We start from the raw sequence: 23,622 nt of genomic DNA on the forward strand, positions 1-23,622 counted from the left end.
CGCACACCCTCCATTACTCACTGTGAGAACCCCGCTGTCCACTTTACTCACCACCACAGACATCAAACCGGCCTCCCCAGCCCGCTATTGGAAGACTTGATTTTCAGAGAGAAAAACCGTCAAGGTCTGAGGAGTGAGATAAATGGCGCAGTGAGGAAGATGAAAGCGTAGTTGAGAGCCATCGACGGGTCAAAATAAAGACGCTCTGCGGAAGTTTGCCTCCGGGTCACTCCCTTACGCCTTTGTGAAGCTAAATTTCTGCTTCTTCCTTTTATCGAAATGAATCTCAGCTTAGATTCATTTTCCATTTATTGATCGCCTGTCATGTCTTTTAAAAGTTGTAAAACTCCCAGATAAGTCAGAACGGTGCTGCTGTTCCTTGTAAAGCTGAGAGCTTAAGGCGCTCGCGGCTCGATCATTAAGGAGAGATGGCTGGCCTTCAGACTGTTTGAACACCAGTAAAAGGGCTTTATGGAGATAAATTACGATGACAGCTAAATGAGGGATTTTATAATGATAAAGGTTGAAATCTGGGTGAGTTACCCTAAGACAATTTGATTTTAACACAGAGGTCAGTTTATGTGCCCTTCCTTCCATTTTATCTGAGAGATCAGATAATACAAAGTACTTTTCATTTTGCTTATTTTTTAAAAACCTTCCTTCCTTCCTGCATTTTTATCAGAACATACGGTTTTTCTCATTAGCCGTGCATTCAGCGGTTCAATATTCACAACAGCATCAACATGTTGACGCCACAAACTCTACAAATTTGACAGCTGCTCGAAAATCTGGAAATAATTCAGGATATTCTCGCATGGAAAACAATTATTTATACTCTGCTTATTGCCATACTCCACTGATTAACACACTGCCATTTTTTCAGCTCTACGTCTCCGTTGAGTTTGGGAGGAGGTGGCAGCTTGTCCACGACGGCGTCGTCCCCAACAGATTCTACTGGTGAGATCAACAATCGCTCATTTGCCAGAGAAGATTTGCTGCAATATTTCCATATATAATAGAATGTAAATTAAATTGCATGCGGGGGAAATGATCAATCAGCATCTCATTTACAGCGATGCTACTGAGTCCGACTGAGTCAGTGTGCCATCTATAGTCTCAAGTGTACTTTTAGGAAATGTCATGAAAGTTTAAAAGTTGGTCACATTTATTATTCCAGCAAAGTCCAGTCGCTTATGCATTTATAACCCTTTTGGTTTTATTAGCGAACAGCAAACTAGGTTTTTAGGAAAGGCAGATCTTGTATTGATAAATAATGTATGCTTGATTTTTTTCATTTTTTATTTCTTTACATAAGTGTCTAGTTTACACATCCTGATTAATATTTGATCGGTTGGATGCTGAATATTGTTGGCACAGTGCTGGGGTACCACAGTGTGTTACAAATCATATCCAAACGTTATCCATCATTATTTTATACATTCATTTATCTTGCATGTTCCCTGATGAATATTGCATTGGATCAGGACTGGGGATGTGGCGGGGAGCTTTTTTGGGCGTCTCTTTGAGTGCTTTAGCGTTATTAGCTTGTGGGAGCTGGTACATTTATGATGGTTTTTATGGTTGCTGGCCACAAATACCCTGCTCACACCCTTTTCTGTAGAAAAAAAAACCACACACACACAGATTAATCAATGAACTCCATGTGACCTACAGTCTGTGTTCTTGAAGCTTAGTTTTGGAAATATCATCAGTACAGTGATAGATATAAATCTTCAGGGAAAAGGTGATGGGTAAAGTTGTTAAGGAAAAGCCTCGAAAAAGATGGTTTATGATTCTCTTTCATAAGGCTGATATTTCGTTTAACATTCATACTTATGTGGGGTAAGTATAAAGCAGTATATAAAGTTCCAATTGGTTTTTGCTAATGAATAAAATACAGAAACTGAGGGTAAGCATTGGGTTAGTAGATCTTCAGCTTGCAGCATGTAACATCTGCATGACCTCAAAAAGCTGCATGATGTAAATCCTCAAGATGTAGTGCGTGTGTGTGTGTGTGTGTGTGGTGAGTGACTCAAATTCCCAGCCCGCATACTTAAAAAAAAAAAAAACACAAAAGATAAAGCAGCAGTGGTGAAACACTTTGTCAGACATGAACACTCACCTGCGACACAAAGAATTCCAGTTATGCAGATAATACTGACATTTCCTTTTCCTCCTCCTTTTCGAAAACATTTTTCTTTCAATCTAGACTAAACGTACACATTTACAAACAATAATAGGCCTTAAAATATTTTGTAAAACATCTGTGTCACCTAAATCACATAAATACACCTCTTCAGACTACTAACCTGAACATAACTGTGCACATGTCTTTTAGTCGCATCCTTTTGCTTTTAGTCCAGTGTAGTTTCCATGAGAGATTGTATTCATAATTTAGGTTTGCGAGCAGATGGCCTTTCCGTACACATCACGAACAATGCGACGGCATTTTAAAAAATACATACGACCTCCCCAACACAGGGGGATCCCATGCAAAACTTCACAGTTAAAGGTCTCTCTGGTGAGCTAGGCCTATTCATAAGCCATCTATATGTTCTGTACAGGGAGCATGTTTAATATTATCATACATATCCAGTCATTATTTACATCTGAGTCAATATTGTAAATAAAGAGAGAAGAACAACACTTGACATGAGAGATTTACCCATAAAACAATTAATTTCATTGCATCCGGTCGACTTATTTTGAGAAACTCTGACAAACGTGATTTACCAAAACATGTTAACGGGCGCCCTCGCCATGCGACAGTGTGTGTTAGTTATAGGAGAACCTTGCAGTAACATTGCAGGGGTTTATTTAAGAGCAAGGGCTGCTGTTCACTGATAGAATTGGATGAAGTATTTGACAGAAAGTCCATTAAAAGAGATGGAGCTGTGAGGCAATTACGGAGTGCTGAGGGAAGCAGGATGGGGGGGCTTTTTAGATTATAGTTCAGACTCCGTATGGAAAATGAGAAGAAACCCATCCTCTGTCACAACAGCTGCTAATACAACAAGTGGTCACTCCTGACGCTCCACACTTAACGGCTAACATGAAGGATCTCTGGTGAAAGTGAATGAAATGGCTAAGTAGACCTTACACGCAGCGAGCCCGACCTTCAGGCCTGTGTTTATGGCTAAGGTTGTTGTATTATTAGTAATCCTGAGAGGACAGTAATGATCACAGCTGTGACCAAGGAAATATTCAACATGAAAACAAAAATGAAAACACCACGTCTGATAATAGAGTCATTACTGTGAGCTAAATGGGCTTACTGAACCCTTTTCCTCATATGTTTTGGTTTTTGTTCTAATTATTTCCACAGCTTCGTGTTACTGAAATGATAATTAGCTGACGAAGCTTTGGCCTCAGTGTCTTACTGTATTGAGCCACCTCATGTTTAATGTAAATAAAAATAAAATTACCATAAGCCGGATGGCCAAAACCTCATTTAGAGTTCCCTAAATAAATCTAACATGTAACAGGATGATTAAAGCAATAACAAAGAAGAAAATATCTATTCTGCAGTTTAATAAAAAAAACAAAAAACTGAAATATAAAATATCTGTTCAAATATTTTGCCTTTTGTCTAATTTCTAATGTTTTCCTTGTACAAGATGGTGATAACGTTGTAAACTAGTGATGCCTCCAAATGGATCTCGGGAGCATGTGGTAACAAGTTGTGACAACACCGCTGCTAGGCAACGGTTGCCCCCTAGAAACCAGTAGGAAGTTAAAGTAGGAAATCCAAAGGCATGAAGGAAAATGAAGCTGCTGGGAACGTTTCCTCAGACATCACAGCTCATGAACTCTGACCTTACTAAAATATTTCCACTTACGGGTTAAGTTGTGAATAGCACAAGATTTGGCAGCATAGCTTCTAATCCAGTTAGCAACATTAAAACATGACTGCCACATTTTTTTATGTGTTAATATATAAAGCCTAAACTTAGTTAGTTATTCAATTGACATAGATTCAAATATAAATCAGATTAAGGTTTCAGAGTTACAGTTTTTATGCTAATCTAATAGCACTATTTATGTAGTCATTTAGCATGTTTTTTAATACTGCATTACATTTGTTAAATATTATTTATTAATATATTATATATATTATTAAAATCTTATCAGGTTTAGATATTTATTTTATGCAACATGGCTAATATACAAGTAAGCTAACATTAGTTTTAAAATCTACGAAGACATGACAGAGCCATCTTCCTGAGCTAAAAGGCTTTGGCCCTATATAAACATTAAAAAAATAAATAAATCTGAGAGATAGAAATCTGTCTGAGAAGGTGAAATCAGCCTTGGCTCACAACCTTGCTGCAGCCTCCATGGCTGAAAAAAACAAAGCCAGTGCAAAAGAACTGCAGATATCAAACTACTTGAGGCTGTCTCCAAAAGTGACTTCCGTGTTAAATTACACAACTTTTCAACATTGTGGGTGGTGATTTTTTTTATATTGCATATCTCAACGTTTAAGTTATGAATAAATGCAGCATGGCTGCTTTGACTGACCACAACAGGTCACTAGATGTCTGCTTAGGCATCACCCGCCTGCCTCGGCTCCATCATGCTCCAATTCTTCATTTTTAATCTGTCTGGTGTTAGACGGACTTCAACTCTGCCAAGATGGTCACGTCTGGAGCCACTACAAATAGCTTTCTACCAGAAACCTATGGGTGATGTTATAGAGGGTTGATTCATCTTTATAAACAGTCAATATCTATTATTTTGAGTATGCTATTGTTTCATTGATTACAAGCAAACTATTGCTTTCTTTTAAGAGGTTACAAGCCAAAGGGTTGCCTAGGATGTCTTTAATAATAATAATAGACAAACTGGTCTTTAAGAAGCAGAAATCTAATGTTCCTTAGATGTTTGTCTGTTACAGGTCCAGACTGGGTTTGGACAAAGAGCAAGGGATGATTCACCTGGAAATCAGCGTCTCTGATGGACGTGAGTCATGACAGAATGTTATTGGCAACACTGATAAGTAGATTTATGAAAAGGCAAAAGTTTTCACATCAAATTAGCAACATGTGTTGTAATCTCTAAACCTTGAATTAAGGTAAAAAAAAAACAAAAAAAAACTGCTGTCCTTACTGAAACTCTTCTCCCATCTGAATTGACTGCATGGAGCCTCTTCATAAGATTAAGTTAATTCATTTTTCAAGGGCCAGGCTGTGACTTGGCTCTTTTCTTGGCCACAATGCAGAGAGAGAGAGAGAGAGAGAGAGAGGGGCACTTCCATAAGGCCTTGTGTGTTAATGCCCTATCCCCGGGGAGACCGCCTCATTTGGCTGATGCTAACACACTGGGACAGCTCTCTCTACTTTATCTATTACTGAGAATAAGGATTGGCCTCCAAAATTTTGCCTCTATGGCTCACTTAATATCACGAGCATACAATGCTAAAACCTTGATGTGGATTACAGAAGGCTGCTTGTTTCTGTCTTTGTTGTGTTTTTAGCAGTAATTTCTTGCTTACCCACAGGGTCACAGTACATAACTTGTAAACTTCAAAACTGCTCTGATGGAAACAAGGGCAAACCCTTCCCTGGATTTATCATCCCTAATTCCCTTGTGGTTCAGGATGAGTACGTTTTCATCCAGGTGGGTTTTATTGCAAGGTCTGGCTTCATTAAAATACAATTAAACCTGTAAAACCAATGCATTCTGTCTCCCCTTAATGTACAGTCATGTTTTTCATTAACTAAAAGGGGCCATTATCCTGGGAAAGGATGGGGGGGTGGGAGGTCTGTTCTGTATTGCAACACTGTTTCTCTGCTGTAATGCACAACATCCTAATTAGTGGCAAACCCGGAGTTTTGAAGCAAGTTTCCAGCAATCAGTGTCTAATGTTTATGAATATTTACCGCAAATGCGATTTGTAGTAAATCTCTCTTCTCTATATTGCTTTTGTAGGTGCCAGTAGGTGGCCAGTCCGTCCATTATGTATCCTATAAAAGAAATTCTTTCTACCCGATGAAGCTTCCCAAGTACACTCTGCCAAAGGTAAGCTTACTGGAAAGGATGCAGTGTTCAGAGTTGAACATTAAATTAACTGTGAAACGCTGTGTTTATTCCTGCAGGCTGTTCTGTGGTGTCATGATGACTTTCTGCGAGTTGATTTTTAAAATGATTTTAAGTATGGCTGTTGCCAGTAAGTCATAATGTTTGCCGACAAATCCATTAAGTTGTTTTCTGCGCGTTATTATTCTCCCTAAAAGTGATTCAGTTATGCATAATTATACCCTTAGATCTCTGTTTATTTAAGATCATGCGTAGTTGCTCGGTTGCCCTATTGGCTGTATCAAAAAATTAATCTGGAGATGCACAGTCAGTGTGCAACGCAACTTCAAAGAAACTTTTTGAAGCAGACGAGGACATTTGCGTTTGCACGAAACTGCGCTGGTTCCCATTTACTACACGCACAGTAGGGTAGCTTAGTGGGTTTGGAGACCATGTCATAACAACATGAGTAATTTAGTACCCACAGTGCTGTTTTGATAAATCTGTCTTCCACCCAGCTGAGTGTACTGTGGAAATTTACGTGAGAAGGGCACATATCGGCTACCATGCTCTGATAAATGGATTTGTTCAAATAAAATGTTGTCCATCAGCTGGGATAGGCTACAACCCCCCACCACACACACACAGATTTCATGAATGAATGAAGTGTTGTCTCTGCGTACTACTGCGTACTACTGTGGTTCAGATTCTGGGGCCGAATGAAAAGATCAATCCAGCGTAGAATCGCAATTTTTCGGGCGGCAGTAATGTGTCGATACACTGGCGCCAAGGATCGATCTTCTCGTATATAATGTGCAAACACAATTCCAACTTTTTGGCACTAAAATAGAAACATCTGTTTCCATCCTCTAGGTAGTGCCATTTAGCACAGTTTGGACTGGACTTTAAAACAAGTTGTTCAGTTTGTCAGGTGCATGCAACATTCATGACAGGTTTTTATGACAGAGCTGGTTGCAACACTGAAAATTAAACAAGTGAGATGAGCAGGCTGAGAACTTTATAATTTGCTGCTGTAATAATGTATTAAATGGCAATATATATATCATCTCGATTCTCAGCATATAAATGAACATAAATGTCACAAACACAGTAGCATTGCATTGTGACTGTTTTTTACAACCTGGACCTTATTTCTGGCATAAAATACGATCGTTTACTCACCCATATAACTTTGGTGTCATTTGGATTCGCGTATATCCATATAGTGGGAGTGACTGGGGCACCGAAACGCAGCCTCTAAATAACGTATTATCTGCCGTGAAACTCGTTAATTTCACCAATATTTTGTTATGATGCGCTAGTGATATTCCCCGTTGAGTCCGGAGTTCGTGGACTTGCAGCAGTCTGTTGTTCTTAGGCCAGCTGTTCCTCTCTCTGCCTCCACATCCTCCTTTCAACAAGCTCCTCATCTGTATACTCTGACTCAGAAGGGTGAGGACATCCATCATAAACAAAGTCGTCATCCACAATCTCAGAATCGGAAAAATATTTAGCCATGTTGGAAAAAACTAGCAGTAGCAAATTACAGGTAAACAAGGTGCACGCGGCGCTCAAAGATGACATCATCCAAGTCAGAGGTTAGCAGGTCAATCTACAGACCCCAGATGATGATAACAGGTAACTCCGGACTCAACCGGGAATAGCACTAGAGTATCATAACAAAGTATTGGTGAAATGAACGAGTTTTGTGCCAGATAATGCGTTATTTAGAGGCTGCGTTTCGGTGCCCCAGTCACTCCCACTATATGGATATACGCTGATGTAAATATCATCTGAATGACTCCAAATTTAGACACCAAAGTTATATGGGTGAGTAAACAATCGTATTTTATGCCAGAAATAAGTTCCAGGTTCTAAAAAACGGTAGTTCCCCTTTAAGTATCACAATAATATTGTGTGGTTCCTACTTCTAGCAGATTCTTTTTTTTTTTTTTTCGTTCTGGTTCGCCGACTAACATAAAAAGAAGCATCCCCTCATAAATTCTCTAAATGTAGGACTTGCAGATCATCAGCACAGACGACAACCAGGTGGTGGTGGCGATTCAGGACTGGCACCAGAATGATTCCTACAACCTGTACATGTCTGAGTCCCGAGGGCTGTTCTTCACACTGGTGCTGGAGGACGTCGTGAGCAGCGGCGGTCCGGAGGGCAACGTTATGATAGAGCTCTATGAGGTAGGCAGCGACGGTGCTGCTGGGGTGGTGCTGTGATCTGATTACATGCCTTCACATTATTGCAGCCTGTTGAACTGCATCAGCTTTAAGCACCGGCCTGGTTTTGGAACTGAAGCCATTTCTAGGACAGAGTTTATGAATATTTACTATGAGACCCATCAATTCACATGCTGCTTGCTTCTGAAATATGCAATAGCTAATTATTCATGCAAAATGATTTTCTGTTATGCAGCATTGTACACTGTTTGTGTACATGCCCACATATTTTACATTATATTAGTGGTTAGAGAATTGATTAAAAGGAAAATCAGTCAGATTATTTGTTGATAGGATGAGTTTGTAGCTACTAGAGCTGTAGTTTATGATTATTTTCATTATCAGTTAATTTACATATAGTGGAAATTGTTCGTCCATGTGATGCTGTCAAACACTGTCTTTTATGCAACTAACTGTTCAAACCCGCAAATTATTCAGTTTATTCATTCATCTTCTGTAACTGCTTGTCCTGTGAAGGGTCAGCAGATTAATATTCTCTTCAATTTATTAATTCATTATTTGATAGACATTGCAGCTCCAGACAATACAAGACATTTGTCAGAAATACTGTTTTTTGTTTTTACGTTATTCAAACGATGCCACTGGAAAACAGCACTCAACTGCATCACCAGTACAATTAAAATCTATTTTGGTGATCAGTCCACTTACAATGAAACATCACTTAGAGACTCCTATTCCCTTTATCTACACTGCAAGAGGACACTAGAGTTAACTTGGGGCTAGCACGCAGTCAGACAGACTCCATACACGTATATCCAAGAGCGCCGTACAAATTTAAATTCCTAGTTTGGGAGCTTTGTAGCACAATAAAATGGACTCTGACAAGTAAATTACCAACAGACAGCCTAAAACCTTCCTAAGAGTTATTCTTGATTTTCTTCTGGGTTTTCCTTAAGTGTACCCTGCACTCTGATGTCTTGGATGTCCTCACTTTAATGGAACAGATGTTAGTACACTGCGTTCATTCTGCAGCATCTCAGCATATCTCCAGCACATCCAGGTTATGGCTGATTTTATTGTGTTTTTTTATGTGACATTAATATTGCACCAAAAGGAAGGGTCAGCCTTTAGCTAACACACCATCTAGACACACATTCACAAAACACTGGTGTCTCTTACAGCCTATAGACATAATGCAGGCAAAACAGCAGCTTTGACTTGTTCTCTGAGCATATTATATCTGTGTTGACAGATCTTCTATGAGGTTGCAGTGACTGCACATCTATGCATCACTCCAGATTATCCTCATCCTCAGCCAACAGTACAAGTATCACGTTGCTGCAGACCTAATATAGCCATCAGCAGCGGTTATGCTGACCTCTGCACACATTTCACCCCCACAAACATTTTGCTGTAGTGACCAGTAGCGGATCAGGAAGGGGTCACTCTCCCTTTCATGAAGATTTGTCAAAATCTACAGAAGAAGAAAAGAAGAGAGAAATATGAACTCGAGTGAATGCTGAATGTAAGATTCTGCATCTCTGCACATCTCAGGGCGTCACCATATGTTGTTTTGATTCGGCGGAGTCTTACAGATGGTCCAAAATAGTGCTCCATGTCAGAAAAACTACCACTTTGAAACATCTCCTCCTCTCCTATCTAGGCCTTCTGCTTTACTTAAGTTTGAATAATTTAAGGTTATTTTTTTTTTCTTTCCCTTTCTTTTTTTGTTATTCCTCCCTCTACCGCTCTCCGCCTCTCGCGTTCGCAGGTTGCAGGGATTAAAGGGGTGTTCCTGTCAAATAAAGTTGTTGAGAACCAAGTGAAAACTTATATCACATACAACAAGGGGAGAGACTGGCGTCTTCTTCAGGCTCCAACAACCGATCTCCAGGGAAACAAGGTCTATTGTGAACAAGTAAGTGGGCCACTGATGGGAGAAAGGTTTGGTTATTTGGATTTCCATTATTTGCTCTCAAAGCTGCTGCACTGAGTCACACCATACCATAGTCGGGGGATGAATCTGTGTCATAGCAACTCAGTCCTGAATATGTCAGTACCTGCAGAGACCTTACAAATAATTTAACATCTCTTCTGTCCAGTCTGACAGATCCCATTTATTTAAAAGTAGGATCTTAAAGATCTTAACTAACTCATTCTCAATATAACAGCCGTAATTATTTAAAATCCAACATGTTGTTAGATGAATAGTGCTATATATATATATTTATTTTTTCTCTTGCATTTGTGGTAGTACTAGTAGTAGTAGTATGTCTTTGTTCATAATATACTGTGGTATACTGGATTTTTTAACATAACATATGATGTTATGATGTGAGTGCTTCACACTAGTGTATTATAACAGATAATTCAATAAATGAACTCAGAAAACTCTTAACTTCATGTTTCCATTGTTCAGCACAGGACTCATGATGTTTTAATACATTTTGACTTGAAAGTTTCTGGTTATTTTAAAAGAAAAGTTTGGTACATGGCAGCAAGAAAAGCTTAATTTCCAAGTGAAACGAAAACAGACCAGAAGACATGGTGGGAAAAGGGTAGCACAAGAATTTAAGGGGCAGAAACTGAAGTTGCTGACCCAGTCAACAAGGAAATAAAGTGCAAATTACAGCAATCTTATAGAGAAGGGATTTGTCACCATAAATGAAATTTAATTGGGCACTTCATCTGTTTTATGAGTCCAAAAAGGTCCTATGAATGCATCCCATCATCCAAACTGCCTTTTAAACTACCATGCATACACTCATAATATGTTATCTCTAATACTGCACGTATCCAGTCTGTTAAACCTGGAGCTCCAGCTGCATCAGACCAATCTACTAATCTACCTATTGATATATTCAGCAAGTGTCAAAGGTATACTCCTCTACTGAGCATCCAGTTTAAGTTACCCTTCACTGTATAAATTAATTTGGGCCAGGGCTGCAGCTGAGGTTTTCTTGACCGCTTTATTTTATTTGAACAGTCCAAAACCCAAATAAATTCACTTTGCTGTAATATATATGACAAACAAATTGAGAATCTGGAAGCAGTGAGCGGCAATTTAGCTTAACTCCCTGAGCTCACGGGCAAGTTCCACCTGAAAAAACATCCCCAAATTTAGTCAGTAACAGCTGAAAAACTCTTAAGACCAAAATGAACAACCGCCGGCTCTATGAATAACAGTATCCTTGGAGAATTTTGAAATACTTCCTTAATCATTTTGACCAGAACAGAGTGAAATTTGAAAAACTCCGGCGGAAAATGACATTTTCATATCTGCCAAATCAAAACTTAAATAGAGAGGAACTCTAATTAAATTGACCAATTAATCAACCTCAGTCGGTCAAGTCTAAACCAAATATTCAATCATTCAGAATTCTTTCTCTGCCATTTTCTGTCCAAAGACTTACAATAACAATAAAATATTTGAGAAGTCAAATGGGGACAGCTTCACAATTAATTCCAGGCTGTTATTGTGATGGTTTGTTACTCTCCACGAATCAAGTCGATATCAAACGTTTCATTTTCACATTCTGACTCCGGCAATCTCCTTTGTGTTTCGCAGCCTCACTGTTCGTTGCATCTGCACCTTCATGTCTCGGAGAATCCTTACACCTCGGGAAACATTGTCAGCAAAGATTCTGCTCCGGGAATTATAATAGCGTCGGGTGAGGAGATTATCTGAGTTGCACTTCAATTTGCACATCCATACTGTTGTTTATTCTGTGCCTTGCTCCTGGTGCTTGATCATATCCCTTTTTCTCAACTGACAACAAACACAAAATGAAATCTTTCCCCCACATCTGTTCCCGGTTGCTTCTGTGGGAGGAATTAACATTCAAATTAAAAAGACAATACAGACTGCTGTGTATCTGTTTAAGCAACTTAAAATGATCAAGATTTAACATGCTCTCTTTGGTTTTGTATTCAGGTGTGGTTGGACCTGAGCTAACCAGTTCTAATGTCAGTGTCTTCATCACATCAGACGCTGGAAACACCTGGAAAGAGGTACAGTATATTAACTGTAAGACAGCATGTCTCTAAGGCTGCACCTGATCTTTCTGAATGCATTTCTTTGCCTCCGAATATGATTATGTTTTTCTTTAAAACCTTTCCATCCATTCAAGCCTTTGTGATAAATCCTCTCTTTCCCTTGAACTTTCACTCAGTATAATACAGAACAAAATGTAAAAAATAAATGACTTTAGTCAGGCATTATCTGAATAAAATACGAGCGAACGCAAGGAGGAATCTGAGCATTCGGTGCCAACTTCCATTTATCGCCTACCAGTTGTTGATGCCAAAGTCACATTTGCAAAGAAATAAAAAACGAGTGGTTTGACAGCAAACTTTGTGCATCTCTGATCTATAAAACAAATAAACCAAAAGGAGCTTACACATTTCTGCCATCGGCTTACGACTCCAGAAATCAACAAAGAGAGCAACGCTAGGCTTTTTCTTGTTTTTTCACGCAGCCGAGACCCTTGTGCAAAGTACGGTTGTATTCACTGTGTACGTGCGAGCGTGCACCCGTGAATGCTCAAATACTTATCTGCAACAAAGTGAAGCTGGTTGTGTCTGCAGGTTTTTCAGGAAGAGTACAGTGTGTTTTTCCTGAATCAAGGAGGATCTCTGGTGGCCATCCGACACACACCTCTGCCAATTAGGCACATTTGGTAAGGTTCTCCAAGGATGTAGCACATCTTTTTAGAGACCGTATTCAATCATCAAAACAAGGAGACTGCTTTCCTGTTGAGGCTTTTCTCACTGAATTCAGCTCTATTTGTGGCTGGTCTGTCTCTGATCTAACCATTGTTCTCTCCCTCAGGCTGAGTTTTGATGAGGGCAGAAACTGGGACAAATATAGCTTCACCTCCTCCCCGCTCTATGTTGATGGGGTGTTAGGGGACCCTGGAGAGGACACCCTTGTAATGACGTAAGATATGAATGAACCATAAAGACATGACGTGTTTCTAGTTTGTTAATGACTGCCGACCTGATAAAGACTTACAAGTTATTGTGGTTTTGAAAGGGTTTCATAATCCCAAAATGTAGTAGAGTTACTCTCCCACAGCAGAACATGCGTTGAAATGGTTGTCACACAACATATTTTTTCTCTTCAATGTGCCCCACATACTGCTTGTGTGTTTTCTACCTTGCTTTTCTGTCCGGTCTTTGCAGGATATTTGGTCACTTCAGTCATCGATCTGAGTGGCAGCTTGTCAAGATTGACTTCCGGTCCATTTTCCAACATCGGTGCACATCTGAAGACTATCTGACATGGCAGCTACACAACGAGGTAAGGGGATCTTTCCATTTCATGACTAACACAAAGATTCACTGGTTGATTAAGCTCCAGCGGATCATCACTTTGATTTAATAACACACAATAAAAGTGAGATATTAAAAAGAAAAGAAGAAGAGCCTCTGAGATGTTTATGATGCATTATTTATCACAGGGCGAAGTGTGCATCATGGGAATGAAGAGAATCTTCCAAAAACTGAAAGCGAATGTACGATGTGTCAAGGCCAGAGATCAGTATATTTCCCAGATGTCAGACTCCTGCCCGTGCACAGAGGCTGATTTTGAGTGGTGAGTTCCCCTCTCTGCAGCTATACACTTTTCACTTCATTAAATCCAATTGCACAATCAATCTCCAGAGGCGGTGTCTGTGGAGCAAACCTAAGGCACAACAAGAAGACTGTTTGAAGAGTTATGTTTTATAATTCACAACTTGATATGATAGCCCTGCTTCAGTTATTTTATTTTGTTGTTTTACGTAACAATGCCATCAGTTGTTTTATCAGAACAGATGATCGCCCGGTTGCTGATGTGTTTGTCGTCCTCTTGTAATCAGATTTATAACACATATATCAATCAATCATTCTTAATGAACAGTAGGTTTCTTGTAATCAGTCATCCAAAACACACCATGATCATATGATCACATCACACTTTAACTGATGGAAGATTACAGAAAATATTAAATCCCGGCCCTCACTATCAAATCTGCCGTACACTGCTGCATCAAGTGCACTTGAATAGATTTACATAATGAACAACACTAGTGGTTGACTCTAGACTCTGTTATAAGGTTCTTCTCCGTGTCTAACAAGTATTGCTTTGGTACTTGTACACCGCTTCAGTCTGTCTCGTGCTTTCTTTTATCTTTCTTATCTCACCGCTGCTGATTGAACAGCACTAACACATTACAAGCTTAACACCACTTTATTACTAAAAGACTTCTGGCTCCTGGGATTTTGTTTCCCTGATCACGATGAAAAGAAATGTGACAGTTCCGCCTGACATTGCCAAGATATAATTATAGTTGGTCTAAACACAAACAATGCTTTTTTCTGCTGCAGAATTCTGATACATGGAACATCAAACCTCAGATATGCTTGAGCTGCTTTTACTCTACGCCTTCAATCTTTCAGTGTCTTGTAGATGTCCACTTATTTATTTTATTTATGCTGAGTGTATCGATCTGGGATGTTCGGTAAATGATAAATAATCTTGGCAACACCCCGCTGTGTCTTTTGCCTCTCTGAAACAGTGACTATGGGTTTGAGAGGCAGTTGGACGGGAGCTGCAGTCCAGCTTTCTGGTTCGTTCCATCAGCGACATCCAGAGACTGCATCACTGGGGACAGCTTCCTCAACACCACAGGGTACACCTAACTCGTTTGCAGTGGATTCACAATGTCCTTGGTTGCCTTTAAACTCAACTTTCTCATCTGTATTGAAAATCACCTTCTATTCTGTGCGAAAATGGTAGTTATTATGTGCATACACTGTACAAGAAATCTTCAGATTGGATGAACATGCATGCAAAGCAGTGATTCTTAACCAGGAGTTCTTCTACATTCACCAATGATTTGGTGAAAAAAGATAAAAATCCACAACTTTGTGTTGAGAAAATCACAAATAGGATTACAAATTGAGGTGAGGCGGATTTTTGGTAAATCATCACTGCCTCTGAACTTTCACTCAATATAATATAATTGTAATTGCTGTGGTAACATTTGCAAAAAAGTAATTATTATCATCACAATCACATGTGAACTACCAGCCACTTCAGGTAGCTGCACAAGGCTTGGCTCCCGCTAATGAGCAGCCCCATACCAAGACCTGCTCTAAAACTAGACAGCGAGCAAGTGCAAACTAGCAAAAAGTAACTAAACAATAGTTTTTATTCAAGTAATAATAATGTATAACCTCCCGTTTCAAATAAAAATAATGCATTAGTAAGACATTTGTGGATAGCTGGTGGGCATGGCAAACAAAAGGAACCATCGCTGTGTATATTTCATGACTGTCTTCCTCTGTGTGCATGTGTTGTGTGCGTGCGTCTGCTTTTGCACTCATGCAGTTCTTTACTTTAATGAATTCCAGATATCGCAGGGCTTTGTCAAACAACTGCACGGAGGGAAGTCTGTTGAAGTACAGCCCCAGGCGACAAAAGTGTCCCAGTCGGGCTCCCAGGGGCCTCCAGCTCTTCACCAACGAGGGCACACTGGTGGCAACGCTGGGGAAGAATGTCACCTTCTTGGTGTTTCTGGAAGAGGTGCTGACTTCACCTGAACAAAGAAACTATAGGGTGCATTATAGAGTGATACTTTCTTTTCTTAAGTTCACTGTAAATCAGGACGCTGCCAGAAACGGCAGGATAGCAGATAAATAAGGAGTGACGTGATGTGCAACACGACCGTGCATGACGATGGAAAATGCATCCTGTTACATGTCAGCAAAGACACTGACAAACAGCTTAGGTTACTACATGAGTGACAGTATTTTGTGTTTTGCTTGAAGGGTCTTGGCTCCATGACGAGTATAACAGTGGACTTTGGTGACGGGACAGCTATATCGTATGTTAACATAACCTCCATCGATGACGGGGTCAAGCATATCTACAGCAAAGTTGGCATCTACCAAGTCTCTGCAACGGCGAGCAACGCTCTGGGCTTCGACAGGGTGGTACTCTATCTCCACGTCTCCTGTGAGTCACAAAAAGTAACCAGTTCTTTATAAGCTGTTGCCAAAACATATCCAATCGTGTAATATCCCTTAGCTTTAAAGTGAGAACTTAATGTCAGGGGGTTTACACAAGCTGACAGCGCATGTTTCCTGCCACATAATAAGGTGAATTTGTTCCAGACTGACTCCAGTGTGGCTAATATCATAACATGACTTCACTAAAAGCTCCAGTCCTTTAATCATGCACTGTATAAGATCCAACAGCCTTCCAACTGGTCAAAACACTTCCACTTGTGAGGCTTAAGACTAAAAAGTAACACAAAACTCTTGAGTAAATACACTCACAGCATTACTTCAGCTTTAAATTGGCTCATTAAAGGGCGGCGCATTCAAAACCTCCATCCAAAGTTTAGAGCGTCCCGCGTAAGCGCCAAAGACAGCTGTTTGTTGTGTCCTCAATGACGGTGGAGGAGCGCCAGTGGTCAGCCTGAATCCAGCTCATTATAATGGATTTCTACGGTGACATTTTCATGGCCTCAAAAAGCATCAAAACAGCCGCACACACACACACACACACACACACACACACACACACACACACACACTTGTCGGTCCACTCCTACACTGCAATCAGCCTCCGCACCGTCCATCAATATGCTCCAGGCGTTCCAGACGGACGTTGTTGTCTTATAATGTGACTGAATTTCTGCAGAGATTTTGAACGCTACGGGAGCATAACATGTGACTTTGTAGTGTGTGTTTTCTCTGTAAAGGTCAGCTGGAGCAGGTTCAGCTCTCCGCTCCGTCAGTGGTCGTTAAGAACAAAGCAGTAAACCTCACAACGGCGCTACGCCCCAGTAATGTGGGAACAGTTACTTATTACTGGTGGTTCGATAATAAAACGGAGGTGAGCCTTATTTTTTTTCTCATTCTGCACCGTGCCGTCCTCGTATGGAGTAACGTGATACATAGCTGAATATCACAACCTCATCTCATGTCTCCTCTGCCTGGTAGCCTGTTGTGACCCTCGACGGGGCGATGTCCTTCGCTTTCTCCAAGGAGGGAAGTCACACTGTCACTGTTCAGGCTTCGGTCGGAAGCACTGTTCATCAGGACCAAATGAGGATGGCGGTTTATGGTACGTACAGGAAATTTGTTGTTAATTTTATTCTCACAATTCAGCTTCTTAACATCTAGTTAAGGTAAAAAATGTGGAATCAGTTGTGTCTTTTGAAATTGAGAGTGAACTAATTAAAACTTTATGACCTTTAGCGGAAAAGGTTCACGTACTTGGTCCTTGGCTTTCTGACACATCTCATGTTCTCCATGAGTGCAGGGCGTTTGCCGAGTTGCAATGGACAAAGTTTAGGTGTTAAATAATGACGAAGGAGGCGAAGGCCATGAGATATGACTGAAAACCGGAACTATCAAGCTATTATTTCCCAGATGAGGAATGAAACTTAAAGCTCAACTTGGATGTCATTATAAAAAAATCAAAATTACAAGCAGTTTTCTTAAATCTATCATAAAACGTCTTTTACTTTCACAATAAAGATATTTTTTATCGTTGTTATAGACATACTGTACCTACGAATCGATACTCTTACAGGGACATGTACAACCAAAAGCACATTTGCTACATCTTACCGGAGGAATTCATGTAGACACTGTACACAGATCCAAGTAAAGGCCATACATCAAGAGTTGCAGGCTTTCTTTTGCTTGTTGCTGATTAAGGAGTTTGCAGCATAGCAGGTCTCCAGTGAGCAGCAGTTAATTTCCTTTCTGCCAATAGTGTAAGATCAATATATTTTATCATGGGATCTCCAACTGTCTTGTCTAAAAGGACCTGAGAAACAAGCTGAGAATGTATCAGCAGGTAATGATGCATGCTCAGGGCAACAGATCTACAAAGTCAAGTGGGAAGTTTGCAGGATAAAAATGCAAGAAACTTTGAGACAGAAAATGTGTCTGTTCCTCTCGGTCACTCATGACTCAGCACAGGTGGGGTCCCAGTCAGGAAGATTATTATTTGTTTTCTGCAGGGGATTATTGTACAAGGAGATTCTATATCACAAAGTTAGACAGAGGTGTTTTTTTTTTTTGTCTCTGTCTCAGATTATTTCTGGTCGCACGTTTTGGCCTTTTCTTCTAACCTGGACGAGCTGAACCCCGGCGTGTCTGAGTGGAGAGAGGACATCGGCAGAGTTGTGAAGAGCTCCATGGTTCAGGTCAGTGCTTTAGCTGCTCGTTTTATGACGTGAATTAAAATGAACCGCAGAAGGCTTCATTTACATTCTGCCAATTAGCAGCTTTACACGAGCGTGAAGAGGGAAACTTGAATCTCTGTCTATTAAGCCAATAACGTTTCCATTCTCTGCCGTGTTGCGTTTGTAATGCATGCATGTTTGCACTTGTCAAATGTTTCACTCCACTACTTGCAGTGTCTTTAACCTCACTTTCTCTGTAATTAGTTGGTAAATTCCGCAAGCTGGCATAACACATCAGTATGACCAGCACATGCTTTCAGCCTAAACTTGTCAAAACAAAGGACAGTAAAAGCACTTCTATTTCCTCTGTAAAGACGTAAAAGCTGTAGAGAGAACGCCAAGACCTTGAGCAAAGGTAAGTGTGGTTAAGTTTGTCTGGTTTTCCCTTTCAGACATTGTGGGATGACAGAAAAGCAGCAGGTTATGTAAAAGACCTGGATACCAAGCTCTATATATATCCTACAGTAGCCCTCAGTATGAAACACTCACTTTGACCTTCTGTCTTGTCAGATATTACTGTGGTTTACACCAGAAAACTGACAGCAGACCTCTGGTTACGGCACAAATGCACTAAAAGCCCTGGCCTTTACCAAGGACTGTCAAATTGAACTTGCATGTTTCTCTTGATCCGTGCATTATATCTTGACAGTGACTGGTACTTAGGCAAATGATATATGAAGCAGAGAGCAGAGAGTATTTACTCATTAATAGGGCCGCCCCCCAAGGATCATATTTCAGGTGGAATATCACCTCAAACAGTGTCAATTAGAAAACCTCTTTAATGAGGCTTTGTTGTTGCTCTTATTAAAGGTCACAGGAATCAGTGAGGACCAGCTCCTGATCACGGTGCTTCCAGGTCTGCCGACCACAGCGGAGGTTTTCATCGTACCTGAGAAGAGGTCAGGAGACAGAGCGGTGGATGAGAAGTGGGCGCACCTGCACCAGGTACCGTCTCTCATCAGATCATTTTAATGGCGTCTGGCAGACTCTCAGCACAATGTGGATTGTTTGTGTGGATAAAAAAAAAAAAAAAAAAAAGGCATGCTGGGGAAGTTAAGAGTGTGTCTCTAGAGGGAGCATCCCTGGAGAATACAACCTTTACTTTAGAGTGTCACACGGGTGAGGCATCAGTTTAAGCTCCATTGTTGTATTTAAAAGGGAACATATTTTATCTTGTTTCTCTTCCACAAGGTCGCATGTCATTCTCTCGTATTTATTGATAGTTTTAAGGGAACACAGTACAAGATTTATCCAGATTGTCAGTGATATATGTAATGTGTAACCCATTATAGGCACATACACAGCATATGGTCTATTTTATATACTGTTGATATCATCGTATTATGTTAAAGGATAAAAAGTCCTGCATCCAGCATAGATTTATCACTTTTATAACATTCAATTTTCCTATATTTAGTGCAATCATCATCAATTATCTCAGATTCTCTCTCCAACATTTACACATTACTGTAACTGTGTGTTCTCTCTGTCCACTGTACTTAAAATATCCATGCACTGTAATTAAAATAGAGTAAATATAGACAATACTCACGCAGACACCTCCAGTCTTTTCTCTGACTACTGACTACTGTTCCCTGGCCCAGTGTATTTATTTGAGCCCCAAATTCTCTACAGAAATCGCACATCCCTTGCGTTATCGCACTCAAATTCATTTTCCTACCTCCAATGGAGCCATCATTTCCATTTAATTTAACCTAGGTATGAAAATCAACTTGTTCAGGCTCGGAGCCTCGTCGAGGCTATACATCACAATGAGCACGATGTCTGCGTTTATTTTTGTCAGAGCTACATTATCGTCGCATAGTAACGCGCTTTTAAGTGCGGCTTGATTTGGAAAGTCTGCACTCCATTGCCGTGCAACAATAAGGTTAACTTTGACAAAAATACATGCAGACACAATGCTCATTGTGATGGATTACCTAAGTCAGCCCAGTTTAACGTCTCTGCAAATGTATTTTCATACCGTGGTGAAACGAATGGATGCCACTGGCTGCGTGGTGGGAAGGAAAAATGCAATGTTATGGCTCAGGAAAGGTCAGCAGTAATGAGGACTGTGCATTTTTATTTATTTTTTTTGTGGTAATTGGGCTAAAACATGCACAGACTCTGGTGTGGTCCAATTTAGTGGAAACAAGAGGAATGTGTTTTCTATAGGCTTAGTGTTATTAGCATGCATCACACACTGTAGTGTAGGTTCCACCTCATCCTATATAGCTCCATACTGTTAGCTTAATGCTTTCTGCTCCACACAGTAAAGCCTGCAGAGTCACTCGGAGCTGCTTCTTAATTTTACTATATTCATGGTTTTGTAGTGGTTTAATCATGCAGCACAAGTTTCATTTATGTTTGTTTCCCCTGCCACTAAACGGTTGCACTCATTGTCTCACAGAAGATTAAAACTTTCTATTTTCAATTTCTCCTAAGGAGAAATGCATTGCATCGCCACTAGAGGGCAATGTCTCACCATGAAAAAGCACAGAACCAGCATCCACCAGAGCTCTGAAGTAACACAAAGCAAATCGGAAGGTGTCACCAGACTCACTGCCACCTTTTAGAAGTTTAGAGACTTGCACAAACCTTCACGTCATGAAAAAAACACTGTCATTTCAAGCCGGCGTTATTATTTTCATAATGCTGGACGTTGATCGCTTATCGTGTTATGGAAAGCCATCGAGTAGGCAAACAAAACAATAAAAGAGAGATGGGTTTTTTTTCTTTTTTGGATGCAGACAAGCTAATTTATTCGTCATAACGGAGAGGACCGTGAGGTATCACAAGTAAACATAATCTCACTGGCTCACAGTCAGTCTTGAACAAAGTTAATAGGTATTTAATTACATTGATGCATCATATAATTGGCACCATCGAGAAAGGAGACAAACTGGGGCAGGCGGCCGGGATTGGGAATTAAAGAGATGTATTTATCTAAAGCCTGTCTGATTACCTGGCAGAACCTCACAGACAATAGGGTAATAAATCTTCAGTTCACTGTTCTCATCTCCAGTGAATGACTTGCAGCGCGGAGGCATTAACTGAGTGTGTGCCCACACGTACACATGTGCACGTGTTCAGTGTATGCGTGGAGCAGCTTATTAAAATGTGTAATAGATTTACTGACCCTGATATGCCACTAGAACAAAAAGTAATTATTCATACTGTGTAGAGCAGTCTAATTTTAACCAGTGGAAAGATTTTAGAAAGAGGGAGATGGAATTAGTGAGGCATGGCTAAGGACTCAAATGGGCAATGGGAAGGCATTCTGCTCTCTTGTTAAATGACTGCTTCATCAAGGTGTGAAAAGCAAGGGAACTGGAGGCACTCTCGGGGAGAAAAAATTAAAACAGTAATTTTATGATATTAGAACATACTTCCAATAATGTTGCCTCGCTGAACTTTTAAATCCCTAAATCACTTTCTCTCTAAAAAAAAAAAAACTGAGGCATATCAAAGGATTATAGGCGGGAAAAAAAAAATCCCCTGTTGTGAAAGAAACGGGGAAAGATGATTATTTTTTTTAAATGTCACTGCCGCCGAATGAGCAGAACGACCTTTTACCTGAGAGGGTCTCCGTCGCCATTAAAGATGTCAGTGCGGCGGGTTTGACTTTCTGTGCGTCACATCAACATTTGCTCCTCTTTAGAAAGGAGCAAAAATTCCGATCCATAATTCAGGCCGCTGGATGAAATGACTGCGGCTGAAATATTGATGACTGTGGAAGAATATTGGTGTACAGCTGCTGCTAACAGAGTCTCCTCTGCTCCGTCACTCCCCCTGATAGCTTTCTCAGGTTCTGCTAAGTGCTCTGAACCAAGACCTCATCCAGTTTACACTCAGACCGGGGGTGCAGGTGAACGTGTATGCCACGCGGCTGTCTCCAGGTGAGTCCGAGGGGCACCTCTTTCCTGAGCAAATAGCAGCCTGATTCATTTATCATACAGTCCGATTGTTGTAGATTTCCATATATGCACCACAGTTTTCTTTCTCAGTCCTAGTTCTCAAATTCCCCATAGATATTCAACAGGATTGTTACATAATTTATATTTATTTAAGATAAAAATATACATTTGTCCTCATTTAGCTTGCATGTGCACTCCTTTATTTAATGTTTCTCCTTCAAAGCTCCTCTGGTGGACAACAGCGACAGCGGCCACAGCAGCACTGCAGTCATCATGCTCGTGTCAGTCGTACTCATGGGCTTGGCTGTCTTTGTAATATATAAATTTAAGAGGTACGGCGTCCTGGGTAATAATCACTGCAATGTTTTTTGTGTGTGTGTGTGTGTGTGTTTGTTTGCACAGCTCTATTCTGTTTAGAGTCACTGCCATTATCTATAAGCAAGCACCTCTATAAGAAAGCTGAAAACTTTCCCCAAGTATTAAGACTCCATATACCTCTGAGTTATGGATGTCCACGACACACAATAATAGCTGGAGGTATAAGACAATTCCCCTCTGTCTCAATCTGCAGAATATTACAGGCAATGACAGTCTAATCAATTCTCCCAGAGTGCTGAATGGGTGTCAGAGTCCTGCTGTTATCAATATTCATCTATCTGACAATGTGAGACTTGACCTTTCGGAAATGCTAAACACAGCCATTCAAGGTGAGGCATACTCTGCAGAGTGGCAGGAAAGGTTGAGCAGATAAGTCCTGAGACAACATATATTATACAGTGAGGGACATACAGTAAATAGCATCCTCTGCTGCAGGTAATCCCGTGCCAATCATCGGGGGACTGTTTAATTCCTTCTGTAGTTTGTGGAATTTGACTCATTATAAAGTAAAACATTACTCAACTTGAACTTTCAGAGCGCTAATTACTACATTAAGAAATCAACGTTGGGCTTCTTAAGCTCCCTCTACTGCCACAGCAGCAGCTGCAGCACAAAACCACGAGGGGAGAAGTCTGAAATTAGAAATGCAAGATGTTAGTTTTAAGCAGAATTGGGGATGCATCTGAGGGGATGAAAAATTGATTGAAAACTGAGGTGAACAATATGAAAGTGAGAGAGCAATGCCCAATGGAATGCAAAATGCCCTAGTTTCTAGCTTTCAAGCAATCCTCTCCCATCCTTAACAGTTAAAAATAGTGCGCGACACATTATGCTTAGTGAGAGCATTAGTGAAACAGGCCTGATAG

General features: G+C 40.3%; 1 protein-coding gene across 1 annotated transcript in view; it reads left to right on the top strand.

The window, feature by feature from the left end:
* The window catches only part of LOC311500554 (VPS10 domain-containing receptor SorCS1-like), a 41,643-nt gene that overhangs the window by 15,392 nt on the left and 2,629 nt on the right, over nt 1-23,622 (top strand). The window contains exons 5-25 of the mRNA XM_084562043.1: nt 884-957; nt 4,898-4,962; nt 5,501-5,619; nt 5,932-6,021; nt 8,035-8,214; nt 9,983-10,129; nt 11,780-11,882; nt 12,146-12,222; nt 12,799-12,890; nt 13,043-13,150; nt 13,396-13,513; nt 13,674-13,807; nt 14,772-14,885; nt 15,610-15,781; nt 16,027-16,227; nt 16,979-17,098; nt 17,206-17,329; nt 18,310-18,422; nt 19,272-19,406; nt 22,261-22,360; nt 22,602-22,710. Of these exons, the coding sequence (XP_084418169.1) occupies nt 884-957; nt 4,898-4,962; nt 5,501-5,619; nt 5,932-6,021; nt 8,035-8,214; nt 9,983-10,129; nt 11,780-11,882; nt 12,146-12,222; nt 12,799-12,890; nt 13,043-13,150; nt 13,396-13,513; nt 13,674-13,807; nt 14,772-14,885; nt 15,610-15,781; nt 16,027-16,227; nt 16,979-17,098; nt 17,206-17,329; nt 18,310-18,422; nt 19,272-19,406; nt 22,261-22,360; nt 22,602-22,710 (2,495 nt within the window). The remainder of the gene's footprint in view (nt 1-883; nt 958-4,897; nt 4,963-5,500; nt 5,620-5,931; nt 6,022-8,034; nt 8,215-9,982; nt 10,130-11,779; nt 11,883-12,145; nt 12,223-12,798; nt 12,891-13,042; nt 13,151-13,395; nt 13,514-13,673; nt 13,808-14,771; nt 14,886-15,609; nt 15,782-16,026; nt 16,228-16,978; nt 17,099-17,205; nt 17,330-18,309; nt 18,423-19,271; nt 19,407-22,260; nt 22,361-22,601; nt 22,711-23,622) is intronic.

This window comes from Chelon labrosus (assembly GCF_963514085.1).
Source record: "Chelon labrosus genome assembly, chromosome: 15".
Classification (NCBI taxonomy): domain Eukaryota; kingdom Metazoa; phylum Chordata; class Actinopteri; order Mugiliformes; family Mugilidae; genus Chelon; species Chelon labrosus.